Source organism: Salmo salar, chromosome ssa06 (assembly GCF_905237065.1).
Source record: "Salmo salar chromosome ssa06, Ssal_v3.1, whole genome shotgun sequence".
Taxonomy (NCBI): Eukaryota; Metazoa; Chordata; class Actinopteri; order Salmoniformes; family Salmonidae; genus Salmo; species Salmo salar.
In genome coordinates, this window is record NC_059447.1 from 49,545,205 (window position 1) to 49,570,740 (window position 25,536).

A 25,536-nucleotide genomic window follows, 5' to 3' on the forward strand; every position below is an offset into this window, starting at 1 on the left:
TCACCACAATAACCAGTGAGCTTACCCAATCTGTAGGTTCATCCATTTTTGTGATGACATCCATCTTTTCCATGCGTCCGAGTTCCTCTTTGAGCTTTTTCCTCAATGCAAATGGAACTTTTCTGCATGCACGCACAACTGGAGTAATTCTGTCATCAGTACATATTTTGTGTTCTCCTGGTAAACATCCAAGACTCTCAAACACATCCTCATACTCAGCCAGTAGTGAATCTTGGTCATTTTCAGTCTGTGATGTCACTACATACACTCTTTTCAACAAATTGAGCTTTTCACATGCATTGATTCCTAGAATAGGCTGTACACTCTTTTCCACAATCAGCAGCTATGCTCTGAACTGTTTTCCTTTGTGCTGTAAAGTTACTATGCAGCTACCTTTGACTGGTACGTTCTCCCCAGTATAACTTAACCTTCACCGGGTGTATTTTGCTCTTTACCTTCAGTGTTTTGTAGTCATCCTGCAACAGGTTTACCTGTGCTCCAGTATCAAGCTTGAATGGTATTATAGTTTCATTCACAGTCAATGGCACGATCCATTCAGCATTTACTGCATTGCATATTTCCACAGAATCAACAAAGAATTCTTCAATCTCCTTGACTGTGTGAACCTTTTTCTTTGTAGCCTCAGCTTTGCAGCATTTTGAGAAATTATCATTTTTCCCACAGTTGTTACATGATTTGCCATATGCAGGGCATTTTTTTGGCTTGTGGATAAATCCAAATTTTCCACATGTAGTGTTTTGATTTCTCTCTTTTGCTTGTTTTTGTTTTGTAAGGCGTTGTGTGTGGTGCTCCTCTCTTTTTATTGCATGCACTGACGTCTCATCCCTGCACAGCTCTTTAGCTTGTGCTCTGGTGGTTTCAGCTGTTCGGCACATATTCACTGCTTTATCCAAAGTTAAATCTTGCTCACGCAGCAATCTCTCCTTGAGTCCATTATCAAGTATGCCACAGACTATCCTGTCTTTCAGATTTTCAAATTCACACGTTTTGCTTAGTGTGTTCAGCTCAGCCAAATACTGGTCAAAACTGACTCCCTGTTTCAGATCATGAGAGAAAAACGTGTCTCTCTCAAACGTGACGTTCTGGCTTGGTACAAAGTACTCCTCAAATTTAGCCATTAGCACAGTCAATGTCAAGTTTGCCTCGTCTTGCTGAAAGCTATTGTAAATGTCCAATGCATCCTCTCCAATAACATGCAGAAAAATGGAAGCTTTCAATTTGTCATCTTCTCCCCCTGCACCACTGGCTGCTAGGTAGATATTGAATCTCTGCTTGAAACGTTTCCAATTGTCAGCTAGATTGCCTGTTAACTGCATAGGAGTAGGAGGACTAAGCCTATCCATGATGGAGAACAGGAACCGTGTCAATTTCTCTTACTTCAGTATGTTGCTCATCAACTTGCTCGTCAACAGATTCGAATGCAACCTCGCTCTCGCTGCTGTCACTCTCGCTGCTGCGGCTGGTTGTCCTCGCTCTTGCAAGCTAGCATCTTCGACTACTCACGTCACTTGACTTGTGGTAGAATGTTCAATTTTCGTCGCGGAAATTTGCAGTTACTCCTTTTCTCTGTCTCGTCATAGCGACTACCAATCTGACACCATGTTATGTTTGTTCCTTATATAATGACAAACCGGGGCGTAGGTTTAACTACTTTTAATGAACATATACTTCAGCTAGAAAACTCCATGTTTAGCCATGCAAGGCATTATTTAACCATCTGCCTAGCCTGCTGGGTAACGTAGTCTAAATGTTATTAACACATAACACACTGTGCAAAATGTGTCGAAAGACAATCTTTACGAAAAGCAACAGCACAACCAACCTCTTCCATCACCTGCAACTGAAACACGCGGTGGAATGGGAGGAATGCGTGAGACTAAGCAATTCCGATTCCAGTCACCCGATTCCCAAAACGTCTGCTAAAAGACAAACTACCATAGCCGCATCCTTTTCAAACATAATCCCTCATTACAAGAAAAGTTTGAGGTGGAAGGAGAGAACGGATGCAGTGACCTATTACATAGCGAAATATATAGTCCCAATCTTTACAGCAGGCTTTAAAAAACTGCTAGGTACAGTTGACCACAAATATCAGCGACTAAACCGCAAGTATTTCACGGAAGAAGCCCTACCGCGATTATAAACTGCTACACGCGAAAGAGTCGCAGAGAAGCTGGCTAGTGTTTCTTATTTTTCCACCACTGCCGATCTATGGTCGAGCAGAACGTCAGAGTCATACCTAAGTTTGACAGTCCACGACATATATGAAGACTGGACATTGCGAGATGTCTGCCTCCAGACATCTTACTTCCCCGATGATCATACGGGTGAAGTAATAGCCCAGGGTCTCAATGACTCTCTGGCATCGTGGAAGATGAGCGAAGACCGACAGGTGTGCATGACAACTGACAGCGAGCAAAAGCATTGCGCTTCAACAACTGGACCCGCCTACAGTGCTTTGGGCACAGGCTAATTAAAGTGCATTCAAAAAAGTTATTTTCAGGCCAGCTGTAAGCTAATGTGTTAGTTGTGTCATTCTGCCGATCCAATAGCAAATAACCACAGGCTGTTTTAATCATAACAAATTAACATATTATCAAACAAAATTATATAAATTACATATTCAAACAGCTAGTAGTCAAACATTCCTAAAAAATAGAATAAATGTGTGGAGTTCATTTGTTTTGCACAAATAGGCCTCGAGGCTTTGTATATTTGAATAATGAAAATTCAATTAAGTATTGTGTCATGGACTTTTTTAATTTGTTTAGAAAATAAACAAGAAATTATCTTTTTTTTCTTTTTTAGATATTACTTTAGGCCATATCGCCCAGCCCTAACTACAACCAAAACAAATTACAGCACTTATCATTTCTGCATTTCCTGAACTCAATTGCAGGGTGGAAAAAGTACCCAATTGTCATACTTGAGTAAAAGCAAAGATATGTTAATAGAAAATTACTCAAGTAAAAGTCACCCAGGAAAATACTACTTGAGTAAAAGTGAAGTATATTTAAAATCAAATTCTTAAGTATCAAAAGTAAATGTAATTGATAAAAATGTACTTAACTATCAAAAGTAAAAACTATAAATAATTCATTTCAGATCACACCATTGTCTTGTTTTTATTTACGTATAGCCAGGGGCACACTCCAACACTCAGACCTAATTTACAAGCAAAGCATTTATGTTTAGTGAGTCCTCCAGATCAGAGGCAGTAGATGACCAGGGATGTTCTCTTGACAAGTGCGCGAATTGGACCATTTTCCTGTCCTGCTAAGCATTCAAAACGTAACGAGTACTTTTAAGTGTCAGGGAAAATGTATGGAGTAAAAAGTACAGTATTTTCTTGAGGAATGTAGTGAAGTAAAAGTTGTCAAAAATAATAGTAAAGTACAGATAAAACATTTAAAAAAAAGACTTAAGTAGTACTTGAAAGTATTTTTACATACATACATACTTTACACCACTGCTCAATTGAGATAATTTCCACACTGTCATGTAGGGCTGCACGATATGGGCAAATAATCTAGGACTTATTTTTAACCAAATGTTGCAACTGCGATTTGACTTGTGAATTAGAGCAAAAAACTGTTGGAATCATGGAAATAGAATGACTATTGCAATTCTATAGTTAGAATATAGTAGTGGGCATTTTGAATGGTGTTGTTTGAGATGACAGGGAGGAGTTATTGTGACAAGGTAGGAACTAAAGTGTTGATAAGTGTTTCCTAGGGGAACCTATAAGCTTTGGCTACATTGCATGTTCTCTTAGCTACTTCATGTAGCTAACATATTCTTGCTTTGCATATTCCTCTTTGATTTAGAAGATACTGTTGCACAAACAACATGCTGATTAGGGTCTACACCATCACTGGTATTATCAGGCTGTATTAGCTACGTTTGCTCTTACTCAGTACATTTATTAACTAGCTATTAGCATTAGTGGCTAACAATTAGCATCTCAAGATTTAGGGCAACTTGCTAAGAAAAGACAAACTAGTTGTTTGCTGATGTAAGAAACACAAACTAACAGTGTCATTATAGAACGCTAGTGGATTTATGTTAAAAAGCAAAGTGAAAACAGCATTGTTGTCATAAACATTGTTGCATGTGCTGCATTGACCACGCAGACTGAACGCAAGTGTCTCGTGGTTGAGGAACATCAAATGCGCTCCTTGAGTGACAGGGGGCGTGGCTAGGCCTGTGTAGAAAGTGGCACTGAGCGAAAGAGCGGAGAGAGATGACTCAAGTAGCGAAGTAAACTATAAAAATGGACATTACCCATGGCATATCACATTTAACAAACCAAACATTCAAATATCGGTATAGAAAGTAAAGTAAAAACACAAACCGGTCCCTGCATCAATACTGGTATATCATAAAATACGGAATACCGCCCAGCCCTAGTGTCTAGTTTGAGAAACAGACGCCTCACAAGTCCTCAACTGGCAGCTTCATTAAATAGTACCCGCAAAACACAAGTCTCATAGTCAACAGTGAAGAGATGACTCCGGGATGCTGGCATTCTAGAAAGAGTGGAAGGCTCAGATCGATGGATACTAAACTGTGTAGTATAGTACTCTACACAATATACTACAACATTCTAAAGTAAGCACTACATGATCGAGGGTTACTACAGTGTGTAGTATAGTATTCTCCAGGATACTGCAAAATTCTATAGAAGGACTATACGATCGAGGGACACTAGTGTAGAGTATAGAATTCTACAGTTTACTACAGAATTCATTTGAAAGTACAATAGTATTCTTTAGTAAACTGTACTATTTTTTATGTGGGCTGAGGGGGAACTTTTTGTGGTGACGGATACATACAAGACTAATAACATAGAACACGTTATAGACGGGTTAGCTAACAATGTCACAAAAACGATGTGCACGCTTCAATGGGGAAGAAGGCCATGTGTTGTTGTGATTCTGGAGGCTAGGTGTTGTTGTGATTCCAGATAGCAAGCAACAATTGACAAGAAGCTGCCATGTCGGGAATCGTAGGTGGCTAATTTCAGATAGTTTTTATCTTGTTCTTGATACCATGTCTTGTTTTGATTGATGTCACGTCTATGCTAATATGACTAAAATTTGCTAGGCAGCTAACCAACAACTTTAACAATGTATTTGAGAGACAAGTGTTCATTGTGCAAAAGTATATATATTTTGAAATAAACATTGGAGACAAAATATAGTTTACATGTCAATCTAAGCCAAGCTGTCTGTTTTGTCCCATAGTTGGCACGTGTTGGTTTTGTTGCTAACCACCACACCATCTATACAAGGTCCAAATTTCTTGCTGACTAATTTGTCGCCTTTGTCGTAACCTAACGTAGCAGGCGTACTGAGCGGCGTTTTCTTTCTGGTCCTTAAGAGAAAAAATATATACTACCGGGGCAGGTTATCTTTTGCACTGTTGTACCAATCCAGTAAATGTGGAGGAGGAGTTAAGATGGAGTGTCGCCTTGTTAAAGTCCAAAAGTGGAAGTCACGTCACAGGCTCTCTTTCCATTTCCCCTGAAAACCTGTTGTTTCAGACCGCACAGAGGGTGCCTTTGCTGGGCCTGTTTTGATTGGTTATGAGTAGAGCTGGATCCTACCTGACTGCTCATTGGTCCGTATCGATGGCCAGCAGAGTCTGGTTCCTCCAGGTACAGAGTGTAGAAATCAGGCCTACAAGAAAACAAAAAGGACACAGATTACACACTCGGGTAAAAGAGTCCTCTCAAAAGATGGAAGTGTTTGGTCTGTCCTTCAAAATTAGGATTACAGTATATAATGGTTAGGAGATGCACCTTTCCCCTTGAGGCAAATTCAGCCATTGAAATATGGTTGAGATTCTCTCCTCGAATGGGATGTTCCTGGTAGAAAGAAACACTTTTATTCTTAGTATCACTATGGATAGCTTAAACACACTACATTGCAGAAAAATGCTCCAAATAACATTCATACTTTATATCCTACAAAACGAATATGTGGTATTCGTTATAGGATCATTAGCTATCTTATTAGCTACTCCTCTTTATTGTGCCCACAAACAGGAAATACCATTATGCAAGTCTCTCACCTGTCATACATCTTGTAGAAGTCGGGGAATCTTCCATTGATGGCCACATCAGCACCCGGCCAGAAGAATGTGGCTGACTTCAGCTTATTGTACATGGCAGTGAGCCAAACCTACAGAGAGAGCGAGAATGCGAGGGAGATAGTAGAGGTGAACTTGTAGTCAAAAGAGCATCAGAGTCCTATACACAGCTAATTTGTCATTCATTCTAATACATCAAAATAAGCAATACCTAATCCATTACACCTATAGATTTTTTCCCAATAAACGTATCAAAACTGACCTACATATGGTTCATTACATACTGTATATCATTAAATTATGTTAATTTAAATCAGACCAAGCAGTACTATCCATTACAGCATAACATTTTTCCTAACGAGCGATATAGAATTGGCCTACTTACTGTATATGTTAATCAATAACACTATTTATGGATTAAAGTAATCTTCCTGACTGCGTTCACACATGGCTAATTACAGTCATGCGCATGTTTCAAGTTTTATTAGTCATATGGGACACACACATGGTATACTGTACACCGTCCAACAAAATGTTTACTTGCAAGGTCCTTCTCGACAACACAACAATAAATAATAAAAGAATACGAACATAACGTAACTGGCTCAATAGAATATATTAAACACTTGAGCATAAGTATACTACAGGAGGGCACAATTTATAGTCCAATATTTACACGTGTTTTGGGGAAAGGGGGATAGGGGGTTAAATCTTTTTACAATTATGCAGTATTTAGCAATGATAATAAGAGTCTGGTAGCAGCAGTTGCAGTGTGTGAGCATGAATGTATATACACACACAGAGTACAAAACCTTAGCAACACATTCCTAATATTGAGTTGCATCCACTTTTGCCCTCAATCCGTCAGGGTATGGACTTTACAAGGAGTCGAAAGCGTTCCATAGGGATACTGGCCCATGTTGACTCCAATGCTTCCCACGGTTATGTCAAGTTGGCTGGATGTCCTTTGGGTGGTGGACCATTCTTGATACACACGGGAAACTTTTGAGCATGAAAATCCCAGCAACTTTGCAGTTCCTGACACACTCAAACCGGTGTGCCTGGCACCTAGTACCTTTCCCCGTTCAAAGGCACTTAAATATTTTATCTTGTCCATTCACCCTCGGAATGGCATACACAATCCATGTCTCAATTGCCTTAAATATCCTTCTTTAACCTGTATCCTCCCCTTCATCATCTACACTGATTGAAGTGGATTTAACAGGTGACATCAATAAGGAATCATAGCTTTCACCTGGTCAGTTTGTCATGGAAAGAGCAGATGTTCCTAATGTTTTGTACACTCAGTGCATTCAGAAACATTCAGACCCATTCCCTTTTTCCACATTTTGTTACGTTACAGCCTTATTCTAAAATGGTTTAAATCTTTTTTTTTTACTTAATCAACACACAATACCCCATAATGACAAAGCGAAAATAGGTTATTCAATTTCAAAACTATAACCATCGGGGTTATTCAAAACCCCGATGGTCACTGACAGAGCACCAGATTTCCTCTGTGGAGATGGTAGAACCTTCCAGAAGGACAACCATCTCTACAGCACTCCACCAAATCAGGCGTTTATGGTAGAGTGGCCAGACAAAGCCACTCTTCAGTAAAAGGCACATGACAGCCCACTTGTAGTTTGCAAAAAGGCACCAAGACTAAACTCTTTGGCCTGAATGCCTACGGTGAAGCATGGTGGTGGCAGCATCATGCTGTGGGGATGTTTTTCAGCGGGGAGACTAGTCAGGATTGAGGGAAAGATGAACGGAGCAAAGTACAGAGAGATCCTTGATGAAAACCTGCTCCACAGCGCTCAGGACCTCAGACTGGGGTGAAGGTTCACCTTCCAACAGGACAAAGACCCTAAGCACACAGCAGAGACAATGCAGGAGTGGCTTTGGGACATGTCTCTGAATGTCCAGGAGTGGCCCAGCCAGAGCCAAGACTTGAACCCAATCGAACATCTTTGGAGAGACTTGAAAATAGCTGTGCAGCGATGCTACCCATCCAACCTGACAGAACTTCAGAGGATCTGCAGAGAAGAATGGGAGAAACTACCCAAATACAGGTATGCCAAGCTTTTAGCGGCAAACCCAAGAAGACTCGAGGCTGTAATCGCTGCCTAAGGCGCTTCAACAAAGTACTGAGTAAAGGGTCTGAATACTTATGTAAATGTGTACATTTGTTTATTTTTAATACACTTGCAAAAAAATCAACCTGTTTTTGCTTTGTCATTATGGTTTGTGTGTAGATTGATGAGGGGAAAAAAAGATTTATTATATTTTAGAATAAAGCTGTAACAAAACAAAATGTGGAAAAAGTCAAGGGGTCTGAATACTTTCCAAATGCACTGTATGCGTACGTCTGTGTGATTGCATGTGTGCTAAGGTGCGGAGAATCGGAGCAGGTGGTCAGTCCAGTTCAAGTGTTCAGTAGTCTGATGGCTTGTAGATAGAAACTGTCTCTGAGCTCTGATACTGTCTGCCCAACAGTAAGGTAGTGGACAGCTTGTGGATGGGGTGTGTGGGGTCCTTGATGATGCTGTGGCCTTCCTCAGGCACCGCTTCGAGTAGATCTCCTGGATGGGTGGGAGCACGGTCCCAGTGATGTACTGTGCCGTCTTCACCACCTGCTGGAAGGCCTTGCGGTTGTGGACGGAGCGATTCCCGTACCTGGCCGTGATGCAACCGCTTAGGACGCTCTCGATGGTGCAGCAATAGTATTTGGAGAGGACCTGGTGTGGCATGTCGAATGTCTTCAGCCGCCTTAAGTAGAAGAGACAATGTTGCACCCTCTTGACAAGAGTGGTGGTGATGGTCCATGTCAAGTCCTCGGTGATGTGGATGTTCCCTCTTCTACTTCCTGTAGTCAACAATGAACTCATTTACTTTGCTGATGTTGAGGGAGAGGTTGTTGTCCCGCCACAATGCCAGTTCAATTACCTCCACCCTATATGCTGACTTGTCGTTGTTGGCTATCAGGCCTAGAACCATGCAGTCATAGGTGAACAGGGAGTACAGCAGAGGGCTGAGGACACACCTCTGAGGGGCCCCTGTGTTAAGAGTCAGTGTAGAGGATGTGTTGTTGCCAATCCTCACAGCCTATGGTCTGCCCATCAGGAAGTCCAGGATCCATGATTGGAGGGAACAATAGTGTTGAACGCTGTGGTCAATGAACAGCTAACTCACATAGGCACTGGACCCACTCTTGTACTGTTACAGCTGTGTGAATAGCGATGGAAATGTAATCTTCTGTGTATCTGTTAGAGCGGTTGGCAAATTGGAGTAGGTCCAGTGTGCCTAGCATGCTGGCCTTTGTGGGCCATGACCAGCCTCTCAAAGCACTTCATGATGACCAGGGTGAGTACAATGGGCGATATTCATTTGGGCATGTCACCTTGGTAGCACAGCTCGAGCTGCCCAGTGAAACGGGCCTACCAGACAAGCTAAATTACTTCTATGCTCGCTTCAAAGCAAGCGACACCGAAACATGCACGACAGCATCAGCTGTTCCTGACTACTATGTGATCACGTTCTCCGTAGCCGATGAGTAAGACCTTTTAAACAGGTCAACATGCACAAGGCCACAGGGCCAGACGGATTACCAGGACGTGTACTATGAGCATAAGCTGACCAACTGGCAAGTGTCTTCACTGACATTTTCTACCTGTCCCTGACTGACTCTGTAATACCAACATGTTTCAAGCAGACCAACATAGTCTCTGTGTCCAAAAACATAAGGTAACCTGCCTAAATCACTTCCGACCTGTAGCGCTCACATTTGTAGCCATGAAGCGCTTTGAAAGGCTGGTCATGGCTCACATCAACACCATTATTCCAGAAACCCTAGACCCACTCCAATTTGCATACCGCCCAAACAGATCCACAGATGATGCAATCTCTATTGCACTCCACACTGCCCTTTCCCACCTGGACAAAAGGAACACCTATGGTAGAATGCTATTCATTTTACAACAGCTCAGTGTTCAACACCATAGTGCCATCAAAGCTCATCACTAAGCTAAGGACTGGGACTAAACACCTCCCTCTACAACTGGATCCTGGACATCCTGACGGGCCGCCCCCAGGTGGTAAGGGTAGGTAACAACACATCCGCCACATTGATCCTCAACACGGGGCCCCTCAGGGGTGCATGCTCAGTCCCCTCCTGTACTCCCTGCTCACTCATGACTGCATGGCCAGGCACGACTCCAACACCATCATTAAGTTTGCCGATGACAGGCCTGATCACCGACAACAATGAGACAGCCTATAGGGAGGAGGTCAGAGACCTGGCCATGTGGTGCCAGGATAACAACCTCTCCCTCAACGTGATACAAGACAAAGGAGATGAATGTCGACTACAGGAAAAAGAGGATCGAGCACGCCCCCATTCTCATCGACGGGGCTGTGGTGGAGCAGGTTGAGAGCGTCAAGTTCCTTGGTGTCCACATCACCAACAACCTATCATGGTTCAAACACACCAAGACAATCGTGAAGAGGGCATGACAAAGCCAATCCCCCTCAGGAGACCGAAATGATTTGGCATGGGTCCTCAAATCCTCAAAAAGTTCTACAGCTGCACTGTCGAGAGCATCCTGACGGGTTGCATCACTGCATGGTATGGCAACTGCTCGGCCTCTGACCGCAAGGCACTACAGAGGGTATTGTGTACGGCCCAGTACATCACTGGGGCCAAGCTTCCTGCCATCCAGGACCTCTATACGAGGCGGTGTCAGAGGAAGGCCCTAAATAAATTGTCAAAGACTCCAGCCACCCTAGTCATAGACTGTTCTTTCTGCTACCGCACGGCAAACGGTACCAGAGCACCAAGTCTAGGTCCAAAAGGCTTCTTAACAGCTTCTACCCCAAAGCCATAAGACTCCTGAACAGCTAATCAAATGGCTACCCCCCTCTTTTACTCTGCTGCAACTCTGTTTATTATCTATACATACAGTGGGGGGAAAAAGTATTTGATCCCCTGTTGATTTTGTACATTTGCCCACTGACAAAGAAAGGATCAGTCTATAATTTTGATGGTAGGTTTATTTGAACAGGGAGAGACAGAATAACAAAAATATCCAGAAAAATGCATGTCAAAAATGTTGTAAATTGATTTGCATTTTAATGAGGGAAATGTAAATGTAAATGAAATAAGTATTTGACCCCCTCTTAAATCAGAAAGATTTCTGGCTCCCAGGGGTCTTTTATACAGGTAACGAGCTGAGATTAGGAGCACACTCTTAAAAGGGAGTGCTCCTAACCGCAGCTTGTTACCTGTATAAAAAGACACCTGTCCACAGAAGCAATCAATCAATCAGATTCCATACTTTCCACCATGGCCAAGACCAAAGAGCTCTCCAAGGATGTCAGGGACAAGATTGTAGACCTACACAAGGCTGGAATGGGCTACAAGACCATCGCAAAGCAGCTTGGTGAAAAGGTGACAACATTTGGTGCGATTATTCACAAATGGAAGAAACACAAAATAACTGTCAATATCCCTCGGCCTGGGGCTCCATGCAAGATCTCACCTCGTGGAGTTGCAATGATCATGAGAACGGTGAGGAATTAGCCCAGAACTACACGGGAGGATCTTGTCAATGATCTCAAGGCAGCTGGGACCATAGTCACCAAGAAAACAATTGGTATCACACTACGCCGTGAAGGACTGAAATCCTGCAGCACCCGCAAGGTCCCCCTGCTCAAGAAAACACATATACATGCCCGTCTGAAGTTTGCCAATGAACATCTGAATGACTCAGAGGACAAGTGGGTGAAAGTGTTGTGGTCAGATGAGACCAAAATGGAGCTCTTTGACATCAACTCAACTCGCCGTGTTTGGAGGAGGAGGAATGCTGCCTATGACTCCACCGTCAAACATGGAGGTGGAAACATTATGCTTTGGGGGTGTTTTTCTGCTAAGGGGACAGCACAACTTCACCGCATCAAAGGGACGATGGACGGGGCCATGTACCGTCAAATCTTGGGTGAGAACCTCCTTCCCTCAGCCAGGGCATTGAAAATGGGTCATGGATGGGTATTCCAGCATGACAATGACCCAAAACACACGGCCAAGGCAACAAAGGAGTGGCTCAAGAAGAAGCACATTAAGGTCCTGGAGTGGCCTAGCCAGTCTCCAGACCTTAATCCCATAGAAAATCTGTGGAGGGAGCTGAAGGTTCGAATTGCCAAATGACAGCCTCGAAACCTTAATGACTTGGAGAAGATCTGCAAAGAGGAGTGGGACAAAAATCCCTCCTGAGATGTGTGTAAATCTGGTGGCCAACTACAAGAAACATCTGACCTCTGTGATTGCCAACAAGGGTTTTGCCACCAAGTACTAAGTCATGTTTTGCAGAGGGGTCAAATACTTATTTCCCTCATTAAAATGCAAATAATTTTAATAACATTTTTGACATGCATTTTTCTGGATTTTTTTGTTGTTATTCTGTCTCTCACTGTTCAAATAAACCTACTATTAAAATTATAGACTGATAATTTCTTTGTAAGTGGGCAAACGTACAAAATCAGCAGGGGATCAAATACTTTTCTCCCCCACTGTAGTCACTTTAACTCTACCTACATGTACATATTACCTACATGTACATTGACTCTGTACCGGTACCCCCTGTAGGGTATATAGCGTCGCTGTTATTTTACTGCTGCTCTTTAATTATTTGTTACTTTTGTTTATTTTCAAAACTGCATTGTTGGTTAAGGGCTTGTAAGTAAGCATTTCACTGTAAGGTCTACCTACACCTGTTGTATTCGGCACGTGACATAAAATTTGATATTATGTGGAGCTGAGCAATTCGCCCACCTCAGAGAGATAATGAGGAGAAGTGTCACTGAAAACAACTTCCTAACACACTTTTTTCATAGAAAGCTCATTAGAGTGTATCATGATCAAAGACACATAACTACCGTTCTCACTCAATACTTTATATATCATTATATCCAGTGTGCTTTGTGACAAGGCTGAGACTTTGTATTAGTGCCATTGTCTCCTTGTCAGTTGATATTTCTCAGTCAATGTTTAGATTTGTGCAATAAGTATACAGAATGTTTTTGGCACAGTTCTGTAATGTCATTATGTCCTATCGTTAGGGTTTTTAGTAAACACAGTACAGGGGAACTGTAGTTCAGGGAAACTTCCTCAATAACATTCATCTTCCTCATCCATTTCTCCAGCTCCATGTTTTGCAGAGGAAATGTTCACTAATCCGTCTGTCTGCCTTGTCTAAGACGTATGTCATCCCAAGCTCCCCTCTTCAGGTCACAAGTTCAATTTCACAAAACACTAGGGCCACACTGCTAAAAACAATAAGCGGTACCAATAAACTAACATTGAATTAACGCCCAATGTTTGCAGTTTTTTTGTATTCCAATGTATTCACTCACTGGTTCTCCTTGATACCATTTGGCGTTGAATTTCTCAGCCACTTTCAGACTGAAGGAGGCGTTGCGGGTCACATCGTACATCTTGTTGTCCACGATCCCATGGGACTCTGGATAGAGACCCTGTGGGAGTAACACACACAGAGGTTTACACACCCGGTGCTTTGACAGCTGCAGGCCTAAGTGGGCTTGTCCTCTGTATTTTTACATCTACCGTTGAATTGACTTCATAATTTCATCACACGGGGCCACAACACTGCGTGTTGAAAGAGAAGTCTGGTGGTTAACTGAAAGGGTTGGGTAAACCAGTAGAGCTAAAATCACTGCCCAGAGTTGCACATTCGAACCACAGTTTCTCATCAGAAGCAGCATGTGCGAGCCATCAAGCCACAAGAGGAGTTTTTTGGGGGGGATCATTCATGGTAAGTGACTGTACTTGATGGATAAGGTGATTTTTTTTTTTTTTTTAAGTGGATTCCAAAGAGTGAAGCAATTTTCAAATAAACAAGTTGTGTATACAATGCTTTACCAAAGTAACTGATGCCTGACTGGTTACATATAAACTAAGAGGAGCGACACCCTTACAGTCACAATGGTGTAGTGGTTGGGGAAGGTCTTGGTGGGATAGGCAGGTCTCATGTACGGGGTAGTGGTGCCACAGTTGCCTGAAATAGAATGAAGTCAAATAAAACAAAATAAAAACCAAGGCTGCCAAAGAAACAGCTGTGATAGGATCCTAGGATCATTTACCTAAACATAATTATTTCCCTGAAATTGTTTGAAAGGATGTCAGACTGCCAAACACGCAAGTGGCCAAAGAAACATGGAGCGCGTTCCTCTGCCCAGGCCTTGCTGACGCCTGCCAGATCTTACAAAGCCTGGATAGGCATTTTATGTATCAGCTAACCACATATGTTATAGCAATCTGCCAGTCAATAATGTGGCACGCAACCATTGGTTGATGCATACGTCTGAGCCGGGGAACCATGTCATAAGACTGTTCCCCATCAAAATCGGTTTCAACTAGAGAGATTTTTTTTTTGCATGGGCTGCGTCTCAACCCACTGCATCCACCGGCTTTACGCATCTGTGGTTGAAGGTGGCCGAGCTACAGTTGAAAAAAAAAAATCTATGGAAGTATTTAAGTACTTTAGTGCCCATCCCCCAAAAAATAATCATATATATATATAAAAATAAATAAATAAATAAGAGTGGGTAAGCATACACAAAATGAATTATTTAATTTTGTGTAAATATTTAGGAAGAGGTCACACATTGAATTCGGCAGACCCCTTGACTTTTTCCACATTGTTACGTTACAGCCTTATTCTAAAATTGATTAAATTGTTTCCCCCCCTCATCAATCTACATACAATACCCCATAATGACAAAGCAAAAACAGGTTTGTAGAAATTGTTGCTAATTTATTTAAAAATAAATAACTGAAAGAACACATTTACATAAGTATTCAGACCGTTTACTCTACTTTGTTGAAGCACCTTCGGCAGCGATTACAGCATCGAGTCTTCTTGGGTATGACACTACAAGCTTGGCACACCTGTATTTGGGGAGTTTCTCCCATTCTTCTCTGCACATCCTCTCACGGTCTGTCAGGTTAGATGGGAGCGTTGTTGCACAGCTATTTTCCGGTCCCTCCAGAGATGTTCGATTGGGTTCAAGTCGGGCTCTGGTTGAGCTACTCAAGGACATTCAGAGACTTGTTCTGAAGCCACTCCTGCATTGTCTTGGCTGTGTGCTTAGGGTCGTTGTCCTGTGGGAAGGTAAACCTTCACCCCCAATCTGAGGTCCTGAGTGCTCTGGAGCAGCTTTTCATCTGTACTTTGCTCTGTTCATCTTTGCCTCGATTCTGACTAGTCTCCCAGTCCCTGAAAATATTCTCCACAGCATGATGCTGTCACCACCATGCTTCACTGTAGGGATGGTGCTAGGTTTCCTCCAGACGTGACGCTTGGCATTCAGGCCAAAGAGGTCAATCTTGGTTTCATTAGACCAGAGAATCTTGTTTCTCATGATCTGAGAGTCCTTTAGGTGCCTTTTGGCAAACTACAAGCGGGCTGTCATGTGCATTTTACTGAGGAGTGGCTTCCGTCTGGCCACTCTACCATAAAGACCTGATTGGTGGAGTGCTGCAGAGATGGTTGTCCTTCTGGAAGGTTTGTACCATCTCCACAGAGGAAGTCTAGAGCACTGTCAGAGTGACCATCGGGTTCTTGGTCACCTCCCAGACCAAGGCCCTTCTCCCCCGATTGCTCAGCTTGGCCAGGCGGCCAGCTCTAGGAAGAGTCTTGGTGGTTCCAAAAATGTAAGAATGATGGAGGCCACTGTGTTCTTGGGAATCTTCAATGCTGCAGAAATGTTTTGGTACCCTTCCCCAGATCTGTGCCTTGACACAATCCTGTCACAGTGCTCTACGGACAATTCCTTCGACCTCATGGCTTGGTTTTTGCTCTGACATGCACTGCCAACTGTGGGACCTTATATAGACAGGTGTGTGCCTTTCCAAATCATGTCCAATCAATTGAATTTATCACAGGTGGAGTCTGATCAAGTTGTAGAAACAGCTCAAGGATGATCAATGGAAAACAGGATGCACCTGAACTCAATTTCGAGTCTCATAAAAAAGGGTCTGAATACTTATGTAAATAAGGTATTTCTGTTTTTTATAAATTTGCAAACATTTCTAAAAACCAGTTTGTCATTATGGGGTATTGTGTGTAGATTGCTGAGCAACATTTTTTATTTCATCCATTTTAGAATAAGGCTGTAAAATGTGGAAAAAGTAAAGGGGTCTCAATACTTTCCGAAGGCACTGTATGTATATAGATGTTTGTAAGAAAGAATACTATATTTCCCCTGAAGGAGTGATGTAAAAAAATGGCTCAACTTACCCCACTCTACCTTACGACAGACACTTCAAAGCATACTTCCTTTTGATGTATGTTTTGACTATCAGGTTTGCCATGTATGAATATGTTATTCAATACTTTCTATGAGCTAATAGCAGTAAGGCCAAATTCTATCTTATATCAAATTATTTATTTATTTATTTATTCTAAATCAAATAGCTAAATGATCCTTGGTATGATCATCTTAAAACAATTCCATATGTTAGGTTGGTATAAACCCAGGCTCGGGTCCAATATGAGAATAATTTTACAAGGACAGCTCATAATAATGTCTGGAACGGAGTGAATGAAATGGCATCAAACCATGTGTTTGATGTATTTGATACCGCTGCACTCATCACGCTCCAGTCATTACCACGAGCCCATCTTCCCCAATTAAAAGGTGCCACCGACCTCCTGTGATTTGTTGTGACCAGAAAGAGACATCTCTAGATGCTTGTAATCGGACTTCACGTCGACCAGAAACCACATTTTTACCAGAAAAATCATTACAACGTCTCATTCCAAATGTTGCCCTCTACGCCAGAAAACAATGGTGTGCTTGGGGGACTGACTTACGTAATTTGTTGATGACTGGAAGAAGACTGCCATAGGCCTTTAAATAACCTGCCCGGAAGCCATCCATAGACACCAGGATCAGAGGGGGTTTGGAAAAACTGGAGGACACAAACAAAGCCAGAGAATGAGCTGTATTGAGGTTACATTTAGAAACTCTTCTAGGGGAAAACAGAATATACATTTTCCCTGGAAAGCATGAATCTAAAACCGTCTAAGTCTGGCACAGTGGAGATGTTTACAGTGGAAACAGTTCCAGTAGCTGTGCTGTGACTATGTGGGGGAACACAAAGCAGCCCTTTGTTTGGGGGGGGAACTGACGTGAATGGACTGGATGAGGAGAGGCAGGATGGATTCAGCCCACACAGACACACAGCGAGAGGAGGGGAGGGGCAGGGCAGGAAGAGGCCTGTGGCTAGATGGCTGAAGATGAATCAGAAGATTGTGGGTTACCCCTTTCTCTTGAAAACTGAAACTTTCCACTTCCCTTTTTCAACAGAAATACAATGCAGGATAAAGCCAAATATCTGTTGAACACAACTGTTGCTTTTTCTTTCTCTCTTCCTCTTTCTTCCCCCCCCTTTTTTGTCCCACATAACAAAGGCAGGGGTAAGTGATGTTATATTATAGTTATTTAAGTCTCTCTGTGGTTCTGTAATGGGTGTATTAAACTTATCTATACATCATGAGAGAGGGTCATACCAGGGTCCTGTAAACACTTACCACTAATAAAATAAACCCTAAATTGAAGTTACAGCCGAATAGAAACATCTCAAAAAGAAATAACACGAGAATGAGTGACGTCAGTCATAAAAATAAAATAAAAAACGATCAAAAGAAAAACAGACGTTCATTAGTTCAAAGCCCTTTGGAAAGGACTTAACACTAAAAACGGACTCGTGACAAAACCAGACATTTCCATTTCCATAGTCTAACAAGTCTGGGGTCACAGCCTTACTACTCAGCATGCACATACACACACATTGGGTTAATCCTTCTTTGTCTCACACTTAAAGTACTTTTTGTCTCACATCTATAGTAGTATTTACAAGTAGAGCAAATGGCCTCAAATTGTGTACATTACATTGGCGTCATAATGTGCTGTGTTGTCTGTAGTACCCACAGATTGTAATGTGACTTCAGCTAAGTAACAGTACTCCATGTGTAGAGTATATACTATCAAGCCATCTCAATCAAGGACTATGTGCTGTGCACCACAAGAGGACCTTCAAGTTCAACATTAGATACTATCTTCAGACTGTGGTGTATAAAAGTGTTTCTCACAGAGAAAGCACAGCAGTAGTTGTGGAAAAGTACTTACCTGTCAGGACATTGGGGTGTTTGAATGTCCTCGCACTCCTCTTCTATCCAGGACTTCACTCCCACTGGAAAATATCATCATCAACCATACTATCTTCAGGATAATTTGAGGCTAATGTGGCTAACTACCAAACACATCAAATCTACCAGACTAAAATCTAATATGTGCTTGCAAGCATTGTGCTTGGATCGCGTAGGCTAATGCAAGCTATGGAATGGTGAATGATAGCTGAAATGACCATGAGTTAAAGCTTTATTAGGGTAGTTAGAGTGAGAAGTACGCCAGTGTTTCTCAACCTTTGGGTCCCGGTCCGGGACTGGTCCTTGATGTTTCTGACCAGTCCCTCAGATGGTTAACTCTCTTGACACCAATTGAATCAGTTCTAGAAGTGCTAGATGTCAGAAGGAAGGACCCTAGTTTGTTCGTCCCTGGTACAAAAAAGGTGGAGAAACACCGGTCTAAGCATTAAAGACTGTCAAGGATAGGGAAAGATTGAGAGGGCCTTATGTTGGGGAATTCCTTCCACCACACAGGAGGAGCTAGAAAAGAGAAATACCAATAAGCAAAAATCACACACGCATTATCTCAAAGTGCATATAGGAACTATAGGGAAAACAATGTTTTACAATCCGAGGTGTGGTATTCACACTGTGTATATTCAGCTGCAAATGTACATCTTGAAATCCCTTAACGCAAAGTCCTAACATATGGTATGTGTTACTTTCCTTGGGCATACAACCCTACCAACTCTAAACAAACAACTCTCTGAGGAAAATCATAATTAAACCATGTGCAGTAAGGAAGGCCATCACCGGACAGCACTAGGTAGACTGTTTGAGTATAGGCCTTTATGTAAGATTGCACAACAGACTTGCGCCAAATACTTAGAAATATTTGAGGTGCCTTTGATATAGTGTGGAGCTTGTACTTTTGGGACTATAAAAGCATTAGATAGAAAAATTTGATGAAGGTCTGTTGAACACACAGATGTAATTTGGGGCTGCAACACACACAGGGTAAGTTCAGTCTATGGCCTTTACCTTTGCAGGTGCTGTAGTAATTTGCACAGCAGTCCCCTGCTTTCACACAGTCATCTGAGCATGAGCACAGGCTATCGGCCAACCTTTGCTCACCACAGCGGAATCTGGAGCAGGTCCAACGCTGACCTGGAGGGGGGAGAGAGAGAGAAATAATGATGACGGAGAAAAAGTGTGAAAATATGTGAGTGTGAGGAAGAGAGAGTGAGGGAAGGAGAGAGTTTATGACAGCGAAAATGAGGAGCACGTGTGAGAGAGTGTATGCTTAAGGACAAACTCCGAGAGACAGCAGTAGCTGAGGAATCAGTCATCACTCCTACCACTGTCTGGGACTACCCTATATCCAAACATTTCATCAATGAGTGAACTACAGTTTCTCATCGAATATTCTCACAAAGCACTACACTAAAGCAAGTGAGTGATACCCATTAGAACAGACAGACCAACATTCTCTCTCTGACAGCGGTCAAGTGGACAGTCTATAAGAGGGATGCTAATCTCAGTCTCAGGAGACATGCTTCAGTGTTACAGCAATCACGGGGAAAATCAAAACAAATTCTGATTCACCATCCCTTCACTATAAATGGGCCTCGCTCCTCTCTGGAGGAAGTAGAGGAAACACATGGGTCCCATGTTGATTGGGTGGCAAAATTGTAACCACATAGCGTGGGGGAACAACACTGCCCAGATTGCCACACCACACCCAAGCTAGGGGACGGCTGGCCACAGTGACCAGCAAGGACGGTAAAATGAAAGAGGGGTATTTTGGGGATGCTGTAATGGTCAGCCTCTTCCCAGAGTCAACATTGCATCCGAAGTGAACATTCCAGTCCACATAAAACATGTTTTTGTAATCTGTAGAGGAGTCTATCCACCCACACACACCAGTGGAGGCTGCTGAGGGGAGGACAACTCATAATAATGGCTGGAATGGAGTCAATGGAATCAAACACATCAACAACGTGGTTTCCATATGGTGGATACCATTCCATTGACTCCATTCCAGCCATTATTATGAGCTGTCCTCCCCTCAGCAGCCTACACTGACACACACGAACACTCCTTCCCCTCCACACACACACACACATAAAGAAGACTTACACCATCAAAGTAGCGCTGGTGGGTAACCTGACCCGTGCTCTCCTGCTCTACATACCTCTGGCAGTGTAGTGTTGCAGTAACACGTGATGTAGGCTGTTGAACTTACCAGGGTCTATGCACACCTCAGTGTAATCAAGACAGCAGTTTCCCTCTTTCTCACAAGACAGGTCACAGTGGCACGATGCAGACTTGTCACTGCTCCCCGTCACGCACCTGTTCTTACAGCTCGTCACTACAGGGGATGAGAAGAGTTTTATTATGTTACTCAGAATGTAATTTAAGTTACTCAGAATATCATTATTTTACTCAGAATTGGTATCATTTGACAGATTTCAAAAAAAGAAGGAATCAGTACATCTGATTTGTTATGGATGTTTAAGCTAATCCTTAATTATTTTTTTTTCTCAAAATAGAGAATAGAAACATTGAAACTGGACAATTACAGACTAGAAATGCATTTCTATTTTAGCTGAAAAGTGTTTATGTACTGACGGTTTTCTTTCTGTGTTATAATCGGTTAGTTTTGCATGGTGGCCAAGCACAAGGGCTAATAGGACAGAAAATAGATTGTAAACAGAGTTGGCCAGTTGTTTTACTAACCTTTAACATTGCAGTGCTGCTTCAAGGCAAATATGACTGTTATGACGGTGATCAACAAGCACAGCAACACTACCTATTGGTGAGAAGAGAAACATCTGAAAAGTTCCCCTGTGTAGATATCAATCAAGCACATTTAGTTATAGTCCATTTTATAATCAGCAGTTGTCACAAAGTGCTTCACAGTAACCCAGCCTAGAACTCAAAGAGCAATACAAGCAGAACTAAGAGTACAGTGGCCAGGAAAAACTCTAGAAGGAAGAAACTTTGAGAGGAAGAGAGAGATAGTGGACTATACAAGACACATACGTTTGCTATTACCCGTTTCACAGTATCTTGCTGACCCAAACAGTACAGTGCTAGCTTGGATATTTTCTTTTCACATAGTCCTTTCCAGCACGGTTCCAGTATGGTGGATTCCCCATCAGGCCAGCACAGTACAGCTTGGCTCAGCTCAGTTTAGTAGTGTGAAAGGGGTATACAATGCATGGCATCCTGATGAACCGTCATAAATGAAGTGCTTTTTGACCCTTCGATATCTTCTCATCCAATTAAAACTATTATCCCGATTGTGAGTGTACTCTACTAGCCTGGTTAAACCAGATTGAACGCTATGTAGCACTCAGTCTGATAACCAGACTACTATTCTACTTTCTCTGCAACAAGATTTATGATAACCCTGTTCTACTTCACCCAAATATTCAATCTTCTGGAGCTTGTTTTGTGGCTTTTTTTATATTGTGTACATGGGATTTTAAATCACTTTCACTGTTAGTAAGGTCAGTAAATCGAGACTGCCAAGTGACATCGCATAACACAGAAAAGTATTGTGTCGGGAAAATTATGAAGAGATGCTTGGCAGCAGTCTTTGCCTGCTGCTTTCTTGAGAAATATTATTGTAGCTATAACTGTACATTTTTTGGGTCTAGAGTGCATCAGAAAAAAACATCTCAGCTGGACTTATGTTGAACGAAACCACAGAAACTCAATTTCAAAAATGTGACACATTTACTAGAAATAAAAACAACCAAAATTTGAATTAAATATAAACTATATTCCCCATTTATTATTTTAGAAAATAAGTCATATGACACTTTCTTTTCCATTCTAACGTAGGACTCTATTCTGTTCGGTGCACAAATAAAAAAAAAGTTACATTTTCCACATCTGGGTCTTGGCCCTCTCTAATAGAGAAGTAAAAGCAGGTCATAAACAAGCTCCCCTCCTAGCTGCCTGGTGAGCTGCTCTGCCTGGCCCCTTTTGCCCAGGGAAGGGTGAATAGCTGAGGCATGGGGTTTGTAATTAGCGGGGAGATTCAAAGACTGGATCTCAGGTGTTTAAAGTTTCAACTAAGTCAACGAATGATAAAGGGAAGATATCCAGCAGTCTTATCAACACGGCTTAAAGAGGGTCTCAATAGGGGCTAACAGGACATGTCAGGATTAGGACTGAGGTCTAATTGGTATGGAGTTCTCTCATTGTCGATTAAAACCAAGTACCAGTAATAAAGAGCTTGACGTAAAGAAGACAGGTCGTCACCTTGAAGTGCTTTGAAAACTGAAGATTTTTTTTTCAAGAATCATATGCTGTACAATGTGTGATATGTCAGGTGTAGCTTGTGTGAGTGAGTGAGAGAGACCTGGCTGGTGTCCTGAGAAGCCAGGACTACAGTGCAGTACCTAACCGAGTTCTAGGGAAACCAAACACACTGTCTGGTGGAAACCTACTGCAGGCGCCTGAGGACACTATACTGGGGTACAGAGTAAATCTCAGAATTCCATGTTGGGAGTATATATATATATACACACACACACCACATACACCTCAAAATTTGTAGTTGGAAAAAAAGGATTTAAAATTATAAAACATCTCCAGGTTTATTGAGCAAAACTCAACTCTTAACTACTCAAAAATGTAAATATATATATACACACATTTGATTCCCATGTGCTTTGACTCTTAGTGCCTTGCTATATGCTCAGCATCCTATAAGGAATCCTGTTTTTGGTAGAATTCATGGCAACACGCTCTAATACTGCCATGTGTTGTACTATTTCACTCTAAACCAACGTTCGCAGAATGATTCCTGTGGAAAATGAACTCATGTTTGACGAGACATGTTGTCCAAGTGCACACGCACACCGATTGTTGAGACATTGTTGTGGACTGAGCCATTCCTGAATTGAAGGACACAGTAATTACAGGTCAATATACAGTACCAGTCAAAAGTTTGGACAGACCTTATCATTCAAGGGTTTTTCTTTATTTTTACTATTTTCTACATTGTAGAATAATAGTGAAAACATCACAACTATGAAATAAACACATGGAATCATGTAGTAACCAAAAAAAGTTAACAAATCAAAATAGACTTTGCATTTGAGATTCTTCAAAGTAGCCAGTCTTTGCCTTGATGACAGCTTTGCACACTCTTGGCATTCTCTCAACCAGCTTCACCTGGAAAGCTTTTCCAACAGTCTTGTGGGAACTCCATATGCTGAGCACTTGTTGGCTGCTTCTCCGTCACTCCGCGGTCCAACTCATCCCAAAACATCTCAATTGGGTTGAGGTCAGGTGATTGTGGAGGCCAGGTCATCTGATGCACTCCATCACTCTCCTTCTTGGTCAAATACCCCTTACACAGCCTGGAGGTGTTTTGTGTCATTGTCCTGTTGAAATCTAATGATAGTCTGTCGTGGAAAATTGCAAGATTATGTTATAATGCTTGTATTGTATTGTAATGGTTGTAATATTCAACAAAATAGAGTATTCTGTTAACTATTGTGTGTGCGTTCTACTGAGGATGGGCCTCTATTAGATAGCACTGACAGAGGAGATTTACGATGTCTTTGGGTAATAAAGCCTAAAGAGCATTCCAGATAACATGGAGCTAATGGTTCTGTTCTATACCGTACCAGGGAGAGACAGTTCCAGTTGAGTAGGAGGACCAGACACTGGTCTATACAATGAAAACTGTTGACACAGCAGTTGCTGTCTGCTATGTTTTATAGATATCTTTCATACAAAACTTAACCTTGTGACCCATTTTATGCATCTGTGGTTCGTCATGTACGTTGAGAGGGGTGTATCTTGGCTATAAAAGATCTTTGTACTTTTGTGTAGTCACTTTTCAATGGTTCATTAGAGATAGCGCATCATTGAAAGTCAAAGTGCTTTTGCAAAAGCTCTTAATTATTAAAGATGTAGTTTAAGTATAACTCTGACTGGTGTGTGAAGTTTGTAACTCTCCTCATTGGGTAATGCAGAAATTAGCCACCACAAGTCCCACTAAGCACAAACCAGATGGGATGGCGTATCGCTGTGGAAGCCATGCTGGTTAAGTGTGCCTTGAATTCTAAATAAATCACTGACAGCGTCACCAGCTAAGCACTCCTACACCATGCTTCACGGTGGGAACCACACATGCGGAGATCATCCGTTCACCTACTCTGCGTCTCACAAAGACATGGCGGTTGGAACCTAAAATCTCACATTTGGACTCAGACCTAAGGACAGATTTCCACCGGTCTAATGTCCCGTTGCTCATGTTTCTTGGCACAAGCAAGTCTTCTTATTATTGGTGTCTTTTAGTAGTGGTTTCTTTGCAGCAAATTGACCATGAAGGCCTGATTCACGCAGTCTCCTCTGAACAGTTTATATTGAGATTTGTCTGTTATTTGAACTCTGAAGCATTTATTTGGGCTGCAATCTGAGGTGCAGTTAACGCTAAATGAACGTATCCTCTGCAGCAGAGGTAACTCTGATTCCTTTCCTGTGGCGGTCATCATGAGAGCCAGTTTCATCATAGCGCGTGATGGTTTTTTGACTGCACTTGAAGAAACTTTCAAAGTTCTTGAAATGTTCTGGATTGACTGACCTTCATGTCTTAAAGTAATGATGGACTATCGTTTCACTTTGCTTATTTGAGCTTTTCTTGCAATAATATGGACTTGGTCTTTTACCAAATAGGGCTGTCTTCTGTATACCACCCCTACCTTGTCACAACACAACTGATTGGCTCAAACGCATTAAGAAAGAATGAAATTCCACAAATTAACAAGGCACACCTGTTAATTCAAATGCATTCCAGGTGACTACGTAAAGAAGATGGTTGAGAGAATGCCAAGAGTGTGCAAAGCTGTCAAGGCAAAGGGTGGCTACTTTGAAGAATCTCAAATCTAAAATATTTTTTGATTTGTTCATAATTTTTTGGTTAGTACATGATTCCATATATGATATTTTGATGTCTTAACTATTATTTTACAATGTAGAAAATAGTAAATATAAAGAAAAACCCATGAATGAGTAGGTGTGTCCAAACTTTTGACTGGTACTGTATAACCCCAGAGTCAATGGCTGGCATAGGAAGGCTGGCATGCTGCGCTCGGGCTTTAGGTGGGATAACCACACAGGTCGTCGGAGTGCGCCTGCTTTGTTTATTTTAAAAAGTCTGAGCTGAGTGGACATGCAGTGTCAC

At 41.9% G+C, this 25,536-nt stretch overlaps 1 protein-coding gene across 2 annotated transcripts in view; it reads right to left on the reverse strand.

The window, feature by feature from the left end:
- The window catches only part of LOC100380852 (ectonucleotide pyrophosphatase/phosphodiesterase family member 1), an 83,274-nt gene that overhangs the window by 45,905 nt on the left and 11,833 nt on the right, over window positions 1-25,536 (reverse strand). For both annotated transcript variants that reach the window (XM_014204668.2, XM_014204667.2), the window contains 10 exons: window positions 21,063-21,135; window positions 20,569-20,694; window positions 19,365-19,490; window positions 18,325-18,388; window positions 17,007-17,104; window positions 14,107-14,186; window positions 13,525-13,644; window positions 6,097-6,206; window positions 5,825-5,890; window positions 5,630-5,702 (listed from right to left, as the gene is read on the reverse strand). In XM_014204668.2, coding sequence (XP_014060143.1) covers window positions 5,630-5,702; window positions 5,825-5,890; window positions 6,097-6,206; window positions 13,525-13,644; window positions 14,107-14,186; window positions 17,007-17,104; window positions 18,325-18,388; window positions 19,365-19,490; window positions 20,569-20,694; window positions 21,063-21,135 — 936 coding nt within the window. The remainder of the gene's footprint in view (window positions 1-5,629; window positions 5,703-5,824; window positions 5,891-6,096; window positions 6,207-13,524; window positions 13,645-14,106; window positions 14,187-17,006; window positions 17,105-18,324; window positions 18,389-19,364; window positions 19,491-20,568; window positions 20,695-21,062; window positions 21,136-25,536) is intronic.